Source organism: Salvia hispanica, chromosome 6 (genome assembly GCF_029641045.1).
Source record: "Salvia hispanica isolate PSC_SH4W2 chromosome 6, Shi_PSC_v1, whole genome shotgun sequence".
In the NCBI taxonomy this organism is placed as follows: domain Eukaryota; kingdom Viridiplantae; phylum Streptophyta; class Magnoliopsida; order Lamiales; family Lamiaceae; genus Salvia; species Salvia hispanica.
Genome location: NC_142697.1, coordinates 22,716,747 through 22,730,697, shown reverse-complemented (window position 1 = coordinate 22,730,697; position 13,951 = coordinate 22,716,747). Strand labels below are relative to the sequence as shown.

At 35.6% G+C, this 13,951-nt stretch overlaps 1 protein-coding gene and 1 pseudogene across 1 annotated transcript; both read right to left on the bottom strand.

The window, feature by feature from the left end:
- Nucleotides 1–400: 400 nt before the first annotated feature.
- Nucleotides 401–4,859, bottom strand: LOC125205879 (protein CLAVATA3 INSENSITIVE RECEPTOR KINASE 1-like). The gene is made up of 11 exons (XM_048105052.2): nucleotides 4,018–4,859; nucleotides 3,537–3,669; nucleotides 3,366–3,437; nucleotides 3,133–3,276; nucleotides 2,968–3,039; nucleotides 2,813–2,872; nucleotides 2,636–2,730; nucleotides 2,400–2,543; nucleotides 1,437–1,778; nucleotides 952–1,343; nucleotides 401–876 (listed from the first exon to the last, which is right to left on the bottom strand). The coding sequence occupies exons 1-11, from the start codon at nucleotides 4,118–4,120 to the stop codon at nucleotides 556–558; spliced, it is 1,878 nt and encodes a 625-aa protein (XP_047961009.1). The 5' UTR covers nucleotides 4,121–4,859; the 3' UTR covers nucleotides 401–555.
- Nucleotides 4,860–11,461: 6,602 nt separating this feature from the next.
- Nucleotides 11,462–12,912, bottom strand: LOC125204543 (F-box/kelch-repeat protein At1g23390-like; annotated as a pseudogene).
- Between the last annotated feature and the right edge of the window lie 1,039 nt (nucleotides 12,913–13,951).

Here is a 13,951-nt window from a genome sequence, read left to right as displayed (position 1 = left end):
TTGAGATGTGTGAAATAAATTAACTGTAAAGTTGTCGGCGAAGCGAATGTTTGTGCAACGCAACACGTTTCCTATTTGTGCGGTAGGCGGCACTTATCTGCCGGCGAATCTATGTTCGCCCACGTGCTGCTGTTTTCTTTTTCCAGATCCATTCACCTTTTTAATCACCATTATCTATTTCTAATCTCTCTCCAATTGTATTTCATTTCTTGGGTTGGGCTAATGCCCCACTCAAATCCTCTCATCTTCAATAATGTATATTTTGGGCCACATTTAATTTCAATAGCAAAAATTTGTTGTGAGCATAACCACCTACCTTAAATATTAGAGGCACCATTTCTTGAAAATCTAGGATTTGGAGTGAGCCTAATGAATCTAATACTTTGAACAAGCAAGTAAATGCACATAACTTTTTCTTTCTTTTATACAGGTGATTTCAAATACAGAGGTTCAAACAAACACTATAGACATGATGAGTGAATGCAAATTTTTCAAAGCTTTTAGCTTAGCTTAGTAGTATTAGAAGACAAACGAACCTCATGAAAAGATGCTATGCTACCTTGGCCCCGAGAGCTCCATAGCCTCGACTACGAGGGAGGACTCCTCAATGAAGTCCGAGTATCTCTGAATAGGTTGTTCAAATGTTCGGAATCTAGGTGTGGTCTCGTTGTTCTGTGATTGTTCCCACTTCTCTGCTAGGCCGTCGCCTTCCAGCATTCTCAAGACCTCCGACATTTTAGGGCGATGCAACGGATTGAACTGAGTGCACAGAAGTGCCACCTGAACCATTTCTTCAAGCTCCATTCTGTCGTACTCATTCTTTAGATCTTTGTCTGCCATAAGGCTCAGCTTCCCTTCTTGGTGGAGCTTCTTTACCTAAATCAAGACCGAGAGTAAGCAACGCCATCACATCGTTGAAAGTGTGAGAGAGAGAGAGTTATAAGGTCGTACCCAATCCAGTATAACTCCTTTCTGGTTGTTTCCCCGCCCAAAATCAACTGCTTTCTGCCCTGTGATCAGCTCGAGGAGTAGGATTCCAAACCCAAACACATCAGTCTTCTCGGATGATTGCCCTGTAGAGAGATATTCAGGCGCTATATGACCAACAGTGCCGCGGACAGCTGTGGTGACATGAGAATCGCGGTGGTCTAAGAGCTTTGCCAATCCAAAGTCGCCAACCACAGCCTCAAAGTCTTCGTCCAACAGAATGTTGGCAGCTTTGACATCGCGATGGATGACTTTGGGGTCACACTGCTCGTGCAGATACACCAAGCCACGTGCAGTGCCCAGCGCTATCCTCTTCCTCCTCGACCAGTCCAGTACCGGCCTCCCATGGATATGGTCTGCGAAGAAAATCAAATTATGTTAATCTCGCTTGACGTGACATGTTTCTTTCCTTTTCATAATGACGTAAGTAATGATTGATTGTTGCATACCTTTGAGTCTGGATGCGACGCTGCCATTTGGCATGTAAGGATAGATTAGGAGTCGCTCACTTTCAGTCGAGCAGAACCCCCAAAGTCGGAGGAGATTCCTATGAACAGCCAAGCTGATCAACTCTACTTCCGTCTGGAATTGTATCTCTCCACCAACAGCATTGTAATCCTTTATCCTTTTCACGGCCACCACAGTCCCGTTGTTCAAGCGACCCTTGTATACAACACCAAATCCTCCCTTTCCCAATATATTCTTTGTGTTGAAATGATCCGTTGCGATTCTGAGTTCCTTAAAAGTATACCTTCTTAAATGCCCTAAGCGTACCTCGGGGTCATATTGCTCTGATAAAAGTCGTAGAAACGGAAATCAGTTTCAAACCAAATAAATGCTGCTTAGAAGAAGACAGGGGATAAGAATCATAAGATAATTTTCTGCATTCACTTAAAGTATTGAACTTCTTGTTCTTGAAGTGAATTAGCACATAGTACTACAAAATAAACATAGTATTTGTATATGATGTAACAAGGAGCAAACAAAGCTTGCATCACTTGATTATACACAGGTAAAGATGATCGATGAAGATTAACAAGACTAGTAAGGTTTTCGATTTCTATTAGTGATGTTGCAAGGGAGGCTGCCATGTCAGGTATTATAACAGAAATAAACACATCTCATAACTTTTGCTTTACATAAATGAGTGTAACTCTACAACAAAAGGGCAACCAGAAGCATGTTAAAGATCAGTTCAATAAGTTATACGAAGAAACTATCAAACAAAGAAACTTGTCACGATCGGTGGTTATATCTTAATTCCATAAACTGAATATTTGTAAACTTTCAAGGCCTGCAAAAGTGCACATGCTAATATAAAAAGAAAACACCATTACCAGATGAGAAACATCAACATATCAATATAAATTAGTATAATGCATTCATTTCTAATTCTAAAAATGTAAACTTACCATTAACATCAAAGAATATCTGCTGATTGCGCCTGTAACGCCACCAAAAAATCAAGCCAACAACGGCAATTATAAAAAAAGCACCACCAAAGCTTGCTCCAAAAGTAACTGCAACATGATGTTTCGCTCCAGAGTTTGATTGACCTGGTTAGAAAAATAGAACTCAGACAATATACCATCTCGATCAAGAGCCACAGGTGATAGATGCTACATCTTGAAGATGAGACGGGGCTTGCCTTTAACAGCATCTGGTGGGAAGGACAAAGGCTCTGGATAGACAACAGAACAATTGTTTTGATTCTGTCCACAAATTAGAGGATTCCCAACTAATCTGAAAAATGGTTGGAGCAATAAAGCTACTTTAGTTAAAAGATACTCACTTAAACGTTCACGTAGCTAAAATGATAACTCACTTGAACGTTCTAGCAGGAATTTTCGGCAACGAGCCACTGAAATTATTGAAGGAAAGATCCCTGCAACAAATGTTAATACAATAAGCCTACATATGTTGAATAAAGGAAGAGACTTCAGCCCATCAATGACCATAGTAAATGAAGGATTTGCATACACGAGGGTGAGGCTCTCGATTTTGGTCAGCGATTCGGGAATGGGTCCAGTAAGGCTGTTATTGTTAAGCCGCCTGTCTTGCCATAAGAATAACGGACATGAGAGTCAATCTAAAGAAATGTTAAGTGTTGATATTTTGCAATTTTTAAACTGGTAGTTAACTCACAGGTAGTTCAAGTTCTTCAGATCTCCCAAAGAACTGGGAATTTCACCGGTCAGCTCGTTATTAGAGAGGTCGAGTGTTTGAAGCTTTTCTAACCTCCCAACAGCAGCTGGAATAGTACCGGTGATTGCATTGTTTTGCAGTAACCTAGCCGACACATGAAAGCGTTTCCAACTTATCTCATTAGCAAAATCACACTCAATCCACTGAAAATAACATACAGATAATATACTCACACAGATTGCAAATTACTGAGGTTCGCTATTCCGGGCGACAAAGTTCCGGACAAACCAAGGCTAGGTAGTCCTCTGGTCAACCACGAAGCATTGGCAACAAGAAAGATTAGTGATGAGATTAAGAAAATTATTACATCATTAAGCAATATTTTGTGCAGCCAAGCAACTTACAGAGCAGAGACATAATTATCTTGGGCACAAGTAACCATTCTCCAACTACAAGGATCAACAGAATTAGCATCCCAATTCTCCAGCACATTGTAAGGATCATGTAAGTCGTTCTTTATCGCCATTAGAGCAACAACTGCAGGGAGATGCAGCAGATATGGAAACAAAGCTACTAATATCAGTCTTATACTTTCTTATACTTTCCTCACAAGAGAGCCAAAAGACACAAGTAAATGCAGTGTAAGGCAGAGCATTAAAGATAGCAAACAAGTAGATGAAAAAACAGGAAACATTTATTAGTGGAGCCACTATAAAAACCGAATTAAATGAAAAATTGAATGGAAAACACAATCTAGAACATTAGGCACAGGGATTGAGTTCCAAACAAAGAACATTCCATCGAATTTCCAAATTACTGAGAAAAAAAAGAAATTATCTTGTCTTTATATGCAAAGAAAAAGAATTGAGAAAGAAGAAAATCTACCTTCATAATTCACACCAGAAGGAGATAGAGTTGAATAAGAAGGCTCAATTATTGCCAACACCAGCAATCCCACTTGCCACAGCAGAAACTTTCCTCTTTCCATACTCAATCCACTAATTTCACCTTCTCTGCATAATTCTCATTCCCTTCATAGAACAAATGATACCAACTAAAGTAGCCCAAAACCACCATAACCAAAGAAAGTTTCCCACTTTTCACTCGGTTCAAATCCCAAATCACCACAATCTTCTCACTGAATCTCTATGAAATTCGACAACTACAGGCAAAAAACCCCAAAAACAAAAGGCCCAGATGATAAAGATGCTGTTTTGAACCAAACGGAGTAGATTTCTTCACAAATATGGGATGAAGTGAAACCAAGAAATGAGGGGTATATTCTTGAAAACCAAGCCTTGAGATCTGGGAATTGAGTTTGTACGTGAATTCCACGCAACTTGAACTGATCCTAGATATTCCTATCTCATAGCAAAGAGGTAGTAAAGGGGGAAAAATCTCTACAGATTCCTCACAAAAATGTAAAAAATCCAACTTGTTTTTTGATGAACAGCGTACACTCGCAACCTCTATTCAATCATCCCATAATTCACACATTTCAATAGGAGTAGTACTCATATATCTAGATAGAAACAACATACTGCAAAAAGGTCCAAAACAAAAGGCCAAGGCATCACAGATACAGATGTGGATTGTAATTTGAAAATTAAAAAAATGTATTTTATGTAATGAAAAAAGCTAGTTGTATTTTTTGGGAAGCAAAAAATTTGCTTTATATTCAGTGATTTGGACTGAAGGGATGTGCGTGTGATTGATTCAGAGAGAACAATGGTATGTCTTTTGGTCCAAAAAGCAGATCAAATTACATAAAGCAAAAAATAAAGAAATTTTTGCAGGAAAATTTCTTTGGCAGGTCACGTGCTTGGTTAGTCCAGTCTTTGTTGGTTTATGAACTGTTTTTATCTTTTTGCAATTTAAATTATTGTGATTTTGGTCTGTTAAAGATTTTGGGCAGACATGGTTGTTTACTACCATTACACTGTTTGTTACAAAGTCGATTATCACATATTCACAGTGATCAACTGTAATTTCATTCACCAATAATTCCTAGTTTTAGTTCTTTAAACTGAAATTTTTTAACATAAAAAGTTTTATGATGAAAAAAGTGGAAGGCGTATCCGGCGAATTTGAACATAAGTTGATTATTGATGTGATTTTCTTACTTGAGATACAAAAGTGTATATCGTTGTTTGTTTGATAGCTAGAAATAGACAATTAACTACGTCTTTTATATTTACACACGTTTGATACCATAGTTAGGTTATCTCTTAGGCCGCAAAAAAAGCCCCTAGTCCGACAAAATTTGAGTAAGTGATCTCACACTTATTGGTTACATCAAATTTGACCGAAACTATTCTGCATGATTTATGAAGCTAGATAATTCTACCACTTTCCTTGAATGTCATTATGCCAATATCTGTCCCTAAATCTTTTCTTCGCTACTAGGGTTCTTTTTGCGAAGACATCTGAACCCTTATTGCACATGCATATCTTCATTTTCTCTCCGTGCAATTAATTTTAGCAACAGCATGTAATATGGATGCATATATGTATTGGGTTTTGATGGTCTCATAAGTATGCATCTTGTAACAATATGCGGAGCATCACTCACTAATGTGAGCTGTTGTGGCTAGTCCTCGTTAATATTCAATTTCACCCATACTTTTTGCTCTTGAAATGTAATCTGCATCCTGAAACAATGGAGCCCGTTGGGGGCTTGTGGAGCCACTTTCTTTTGTTAAATCCAAGCATATTCGTAACAGAAAAAAAATCGTTAGAACCAACAATGACCGCTTTGCGTATGATATCAGATTCCTCTACATATGATTCTGCTACTGAAGACGAATGAAATGTAACGGAGAAGCTACAAAAGAGAGACCAATTATAATTTAAGGTTAATAGAGGACTAAGAGGGGAAATAATAGAATTAGCTATAGGTAGAGATATCCATTCCGTTGGTGAAATTACTGTGATACAAAGATACACTACCGGACGTAATACAACCCAATGAAGAATATAGAAATTACAAAGAAATAAACTAAATTGAAATACACATGGCACACGGCACACGGGGCGCAGGGCACGAATCACGGGACACGGTGCACTAAGCACGAGTCATAGGACATGGTGCACGGAGCGCGGCTTGTAGTGAGGCAGCGTGCGCGTGTGGGCTCGACCGCTCATCTTATAGTCCACGATAATTCTTACACGTAATGATTCATCTTATCAAATACATGTTTAATAAGGTTCTCTCAACCAATATGTGATAATTAACACTTTTAGTTAATCCCTTGGTTTTATCCATAGCTCCTTTACTCACAATTGTGACAAACTTTAATTCATAATTTGTCACTCACTGGTATCAGTTTAGAGAAAATGAATATCCATGTTCATCTACTACGAAAGTATATCATCGTTATTGCATTTAATTTTATAAAATTAAATATCTCGCCACATTTATTATTAGTCAAGATTCATTGACCAAACATAATTCTAACACATTTCAGTTTGTAATTTGATTCGCTATCATACAACCTAAACATGAAGAAACCTTATCATACAAACTAAACATCAAGAAACTAAATATTTTCCTACCCTCATATTTTATGAGTACCATACCATGTCAAACACACCCCTAGTGATGGTGCCTCATTATAGTTTATAGAGTAAAGTATGTTCTATTAAAAGTTTGTTGCATCAATTCTTGAATAAAATATGGTTGGTGAGGTAAGTGAGATAAGGAATAGTGATGCCGTTATTGGCAGAGAGAAATATTTGTATTTATTTGATGGGTGTTAGGCAATAGTTGGTATGGTTTGAAATTTGAAAAGCTACCCAATATAATTACAAAGTATTTATTCCATAAAATATTATAGGACAATGATTTTAATTTGATAACAACTTAGTATCAACACCTCCTCTTTTCTATAAAGTTCGCTTACAGCGCACATGCCCACATGGGTTCAAACAATCTAAAGATTCTAAAAACAGTTTAATTTATTACTAATATCAGTACAAAATGATAATCACATTCTTATGGAGGAGTACTTCTTAATTTTACTTGGTTTTGCCTCGAATTTAATTTATTATAGTAAAATATAAAATAAGTTTACTTGATTGTTAAATAACAAGTTATACTACACGATCTTAAAATTTACTACTATGATAAAAGTTTGATATATTTTCGCTTCTACCTGATACATAAATAGGGTAATATAATTAATTAGACATGAGAATTTTGTAAGAAGATATATTTTCATTTCTACCGCACAAAATATTCCATTATTGAGATTCATTCTGTAAGATGACACTTATTTTTAATGATTATAGAAACTTCACCATCCGATCATTTGCGAAAAAACAATAGTATTGTATTTCCTATTTCTGATTAAATTTGATACGGATATACAGAAATATAAAGAAAAAGTTAGTAAATTGAAATATTTTGACGGGCAAACGAAAAAAACATGTATGGGGCATAGCGTGAGGGTGTGTATCGTATGTAGTATTTTGGTATTCATATATAGTGGTGTTGTTATAAAAAAACTCTAAAATGAAAATATGAGGGTGACAACTAACAATTTAAAGTATGTAGTAGTAGTATTTTTGTATTTATATATAGTGGTGTTGTTAAAAAAAAACTCTAAAATGTAAAGATGAGGGTCGGGGGACTATATATATGGTTTTAATTAGATAACAAATTAAAAATAATTGTACTATAATTGTTGCAACAACTCACGGTCAATAACAATAATCAAAGTGGCATTTAATATAAAGGTCATATAAACTTCACAATTACGCCAAATTTCTTTATATTATTGTACTTTTATTTTATTTAAATTTATATTTAAGAAGATATATCCTACGTACACAATTATAGGTATAGAAGAATCAGATACCTTTATGGATAAAATAAATCGCAGCACGCAATAAGATCAAGGATGCTTTTGATTCATTACCCATGCCAAACATGAAACAGCGAATGCTTATAATACTAGTAGTACCATTATTTTTATTAAGAAAACAAAAACGAGATGGTATTTAATTTATGATAGACTAATGTGCATATGACAGATCCAATATTATAGTAGGAGTAATACTTTGTAGGATTATTGTCATTTTTGGTATTAATCTAGTTAATTAGAGAGTAAATTAACGATTATATTCTCCAAAATAGTCACAGTTTTTGTTTATTGCGTCAGAAAATTATTTTGTTTTTATCCTTATTTTATCTTTTAATTGAAAAGAAATCGTTGCCCCAAAATATTCTCTCTTTAATTAATTTTTTTTCCATTCTATGCCAGGACCCCACAAAATTAGGATAGATCATATGCATAACATTAACAGCAGTAGTATAGAGTAAGTTTCACCTCCAACAAAAGAAGACATAATTAAATATTGAGAAAAAGTTCCTTAATCTTTGTTATTTGTGAAACCCTAGGCCTCAAGGTATTTTTGTCGCATTGGAAAAGCTGAATATTCTCTGGTCTACACTTGCTGAAAACTGATTTAACTCTTGATTATAATATTTCAAACTCGTATTCTTTATTATTTTTTCTAGCTTAGATTAATGAGGAATTTTTTTCCCTTTTCCCGATTCCAATTTACATTATTAATTAGAGGTATTTTCTCTAGCCTCGAGGGCCACCAGCATAAGAAAGAACTATGTTTTGTCACCCCTTGAAGTTTTTGTAAATTGTAAAAGTAGCTCCGAATGAATCCGATATTATCAAGATTGTACCTTACTTAATTACATTCTGTGTCAATACTTTATTTGTTTGTTTATTTAAACTAAATCCAATAGTAGTAGGAGTATTTTTTATGCATACAGTCTAGACAACTGAATTTCAAAATCATTAGCTATCCATTACGAAAATGATTGAAATAGCCGAATAGGCAAAGCCTTATTAGAAAAGAGGAAAATCTTTGTTCTCCACCGTGTCTACGTGTCAAGTTTTGTTTGGACAACTAAATGTTGTGTGATATGACATCTTATCACATGATAAAGCTTATGCAAGTGCACATGGACTGAGACTACTCATTTATCTTACATACTTTCTTAGTTTCTTTGTACCACATTTCATTTTGCACATAACTAACTTCGTCCAATTTATGACAATTTATTTTGTTGGGAAAGGAAATTCAGATATAAGGCTATAAATAATTTTACGACAATAATTAAGCTTATGGAGTAGTATATTACTACTATATTATTCAAACTCTTTCAGCTGTAATAGTACTTTCTTAAGAGGAGCCAATTTGGCAATTTACATTTTAGGGTTCCAGTATTTCTTTTTTCTTTTATAATTTCTTAATCTAATTATTCAAATCTCATTCAACTAATCAGTACTACAAAGGATTGTCTTTGCCGTAAAGTTCATTTTTCGTTATTTGCTCTCTTTGTCAGATATTTTTTCAGTTATACAACTGATACACAATAGACCATGCTGTTAAATACATAGAATAAAATAATTAAATATAAAATATAAAATAAGTTGAATATTTGTGTATTATTTTAATGTAGTGTTAGAGGCTGCAGGGACAAGAGTATAAGAGCATCCGCAATGGTGCTTAGGCCAGCAATAGGCCAGCCATTCTCTCCCATGCCACGTCAGCAACACTAAAAAATCCACCTGCCACATCAGATTTAGGCCAGCCATAGGCCAGCCGCAATAAAAATAATTCAAAATATACTACATTTACGGAATTAAAATTACGATTAAATTACCGAATTAAATTTACGAGACATATACGGGAAAATTCATTAATTTTATATAAAAAAAGTACATTAACTAAAAATCAAAAAAATTACATAATAAAAAAAAATCCGAGCTTCCACACACGAGCCACCGCCCCACTCTACTCCTCACTAATTTATTAAAAAAATACATTAAAAAATGTTAGTATGCCTTGAATCTGTTATAGTTTGCCGCTAGCCGAACGGGGGTCTGACATGTTTTTGTTTTAGGTCTTAATTTTGTATTGGGCTAGTTGTTGTTGTCCATCGCTAGATGTTGCTCTTGTACAGAAATTTAGAGATAGAGAAAATCGCGTTTATATACTTTTTCAAAATTTTAAAAAAAAGAATTAAAAAAATTTAAAAAAAAGAATTAAAAAAAATAAAAATAAAATTAAAAAATAGCGCTGGCCGATCGGGCCGCCACAATGGCGGCCAGCGCATCGGCCAGCCACACGCGATCGGCTAGCCCACGCCGATTTTTTTGCTGAAATTCGACTGGCCTACTCCAATGGTTCAGCTAGCCGATCGGCTAGCCACGTCAATCGGCTAGCCGGTGGCTAGCCTACCATTGCGGATGCTCTAAAACTATAAAGTAGACGAGTGGCAAGAGATGAGTGATGGAATGTGGATTAGGTGCTCAGCAGTAGGCCCATGAAAAGGGCAAATGGTCCACAAATTTGTTCGAGAATCATACAAACCTTACATCATACTATAGTAGTATTGCCTTCCTCCATAAAACAAAGTCACAATTTTTTTTTAAGAAAATAGATAAAAAAGTAGAAGTATTATTAGTAAAAAATTGATTCAACATTTTTAGAGAAAATAATTGCCATAAATAAATAAAGGATAATTTTGGTAGACAATCGAAAATAAAAATGCAAGACTATTTTTGTGGACGAAGATAATACCGTATTGTTCTGCTGACTTACCAATTTATTTAAAATATTTTAATTTATATCTAGACTGTCATAACTTAAAACGAAATTTGTTCTCTTTATAACATTTGAGTGATTTTTGGTGCCAATCTCAATCACCAATTTTCAGAAAAAAATAGATTATTAGAGGTTACAGTGGGAAAAAGTGTACCTTAACTAATTATTATAATTTAAATAGGTGGTTATTAATTAATATGGGGGTTGTAAATAAAACCACTGTTTTGACGGATCCCGTTAAAAATATCGGTGCCCCTTTAAACATTTTGGGCCACTGCTGAAATGGTAATGGGCCTGAATCATACCTGATCCAATCAATATACTATTACAAGTTCATTTCCTAAAAAAATTCTACTACTACAGTTCTAAGTATTACTACTACTCAGTTTTTTATTTCAAAGTGGTTACAAGTTTTTTTTATTATAAAATAAATAGAAAGACAAATTTCATTTGTATTACTCAAATTTTAATTTGATTTGAATATCAATTTTATCTCACCATGAGTCATGACAACCATATATCATGAGCTTTCTCGTGTTATTCATCAAAATATTTGGCATTAATAATACATTTATCAAGATGCCGATAAAAGAAATACAAGAAACTTAAATCGGTGGACCAACTAATAAAAAACTAGATCGAGATGAATAAATAACTGGACCAACCAATTAATCAAAATTGTAAGTAGTACCACATATGAATGACAAAAAAGCATTTTGTTTATTTAGAGATATTGGGTAACAATTCTTATATTTCTTCTTGAAATAGTCTGTGAACGATATCTGTTGAGTACTCCTATTTTAATTGGGAGACACATTTATAAAAACAAAATCTGTAACTAAATTGATAGAAATATCAAATAGTAGTATCGACTACTCCACATAGTCGAATCTAACGTTATTGGCTCGCTGCAACTCTTGAATTCCCACCTCAGCGCACGTATACACCAACTTCTCCTCACGCGCCACCACCTACAACACTCACCTCCGCCGACCAGCTCGCACGCCACCACCTCCTCAACGTTCCACATATCACTGTACACGTACACAATACTCCCACCCACCCGAACATTTATCGAATTGCGCTCGCCTAAACTCTCGCTCTTCAATCTCGCCACATACTCCAATGGCATTTCTCCCATCTCTTCGCACTCATATTCATCTCCCACACCTCTCCACATCTTCACTCTCTCCACATTTTTAATTCGGCAAAGCGCCACAACAATCAGCCTCTTATTGCTGCATCCGATGCTATAATCGATGATCGATTTCGCCTCACCGATACGCAAATCGAAAGGTCCGCACCATGAGTTGGTTTCCGGATCGAAGGAGTGCATTTGGCCGGACGACTTCTCCGCGACGATTAGCTTCTCCGCCGCGACTGCGATCGAGAGCCCGGACGAAGCCGGCGAGTCTCTTATATTTCCCGGCACTGAGTCGCAAAAGCGCCACGCGCGTGTTTTCAAATCGTAGATCTCAACCGCTAAAGGCTCGTCTCCAAAATCGCATCCGCCGCCGGCGACGACGACGGAGTCTCCCACGCGCGCGACGATCGGATCCTGCCGCCACACAAGCGGTGGATCGGCGTGGTGCCAGTCGAGATTGAGAGGATCGGAGGAGAAGGAGAAGCGCGATGAGGAGAGCATGTAGACGAAGCTGGAGTGCGATGATCGGAGGCCGCCGGAAACGTAGGCCTTCACCGGCTGAGATATTCTGATCCAGACGCCGGAGCGTGGATCGTAAGCGTGAGCCGTGGCGGCGTGCGCGTGGAGGATCAGCCAAGGGCGCGGCGGGGTGTGGTGGCGGAGGGAGGAGGAGACGGCGTTGGCCCATGATCTGGACACGTGCGAGACGGAAACAAGGTCGACGAGCGGCACGTGCGAGAGGATGTTCTCCAATACGTGGGCATGAAATTCGATTTCTTTTCCCTCTTTTTCCATCGCCGTTGGTAGATTTTCTCTGCTGTTTGATGCCATTGCTGAATTAATTGGATTTCGAGTCATGCTTTGTCATTATGCAGCACATTGTTTAGTCCATAGCTCTATATATATGGTAATTTATCAATCAAAAACAAATTATCTCCATCAACCTTATTTCCATCTTTCAATTTCAGCTCGTTTTCCTCACAAAATATACTTATTTATGCTACTAAAGGTTGATTAATTTGTTTGGCTATTTTATAAACTCAGAAAATGTTTCATGTGGTTGGCGGGCTAATTTAAAATTGTCGAAAAATCTCCTCGTTTTAGTTAGGTTTGAATTTTATTGTAATTTTCTCAGCTTTTTATGATGAATACAGAATAGGTATGCAATTATTATCTTATTCGATTTGTTTGTTAATTGTTACTACTGACGATCTGGAAAGGATGAATTCACAAAATACTGTATGCCAAACCAATCGCCACGTTTAATTATTTAATATACGTGGTTTAAATAAATGTCTTATCTCCTTCCTTTGTTACTCCATATTAAGTGATATTTTTTTAATAGTATGAGATTTTAAAAAAAGTGGTACTAAACGAAAAAAATAAAGTAAAAGATACTCCTATTAAAATTGTTGATTTTGCCAAGAAAAATAAATAACTCATTTATGTTGAGAAATCTCCAAATGAATATGAATAATATATTATATTCATATAAATTAAAAGTGTCTCTCCCTATATGTCCCAATGTACCATCGATTTAGCACTAGCCAGTTATTTTTCAGTTGAAATTCTGCTATATACATCTGGATCTGGTCATGAATTGCAAAATTCATTTTTCAATATTAAACTCTTTTATTTTGAAAACTATCTTCAAAGTTGACCGGTGACCAAGGCCATCAATATAATTGAAATTATATTAACGTAATAACGCTGGCCTTATTTTGAAGGGACGGTTGCAAAGTTAAAAAAATGAGTTGATATGTATAGTTAATTACTGTTCACCTTGTCCTAATTAAGTAATTAAGTTTCTATTCACTGTATATCCTAATAAAATTGAATTATTTCTTTTTTAATAAAAATATAAAATATTTATTTATTTATACTTTATTTATTATCGTACTTTACTTTTTTTTTAATCTCTTTTACTACATTTTCTCTCCTATTTTATTTTATCTTTATTTAACATAACCTTTTAATTTCTGTGTAATATAGTTGAAACGGATAGATTACAATTTACAAATATATACTCCTATTTGGTAAGAC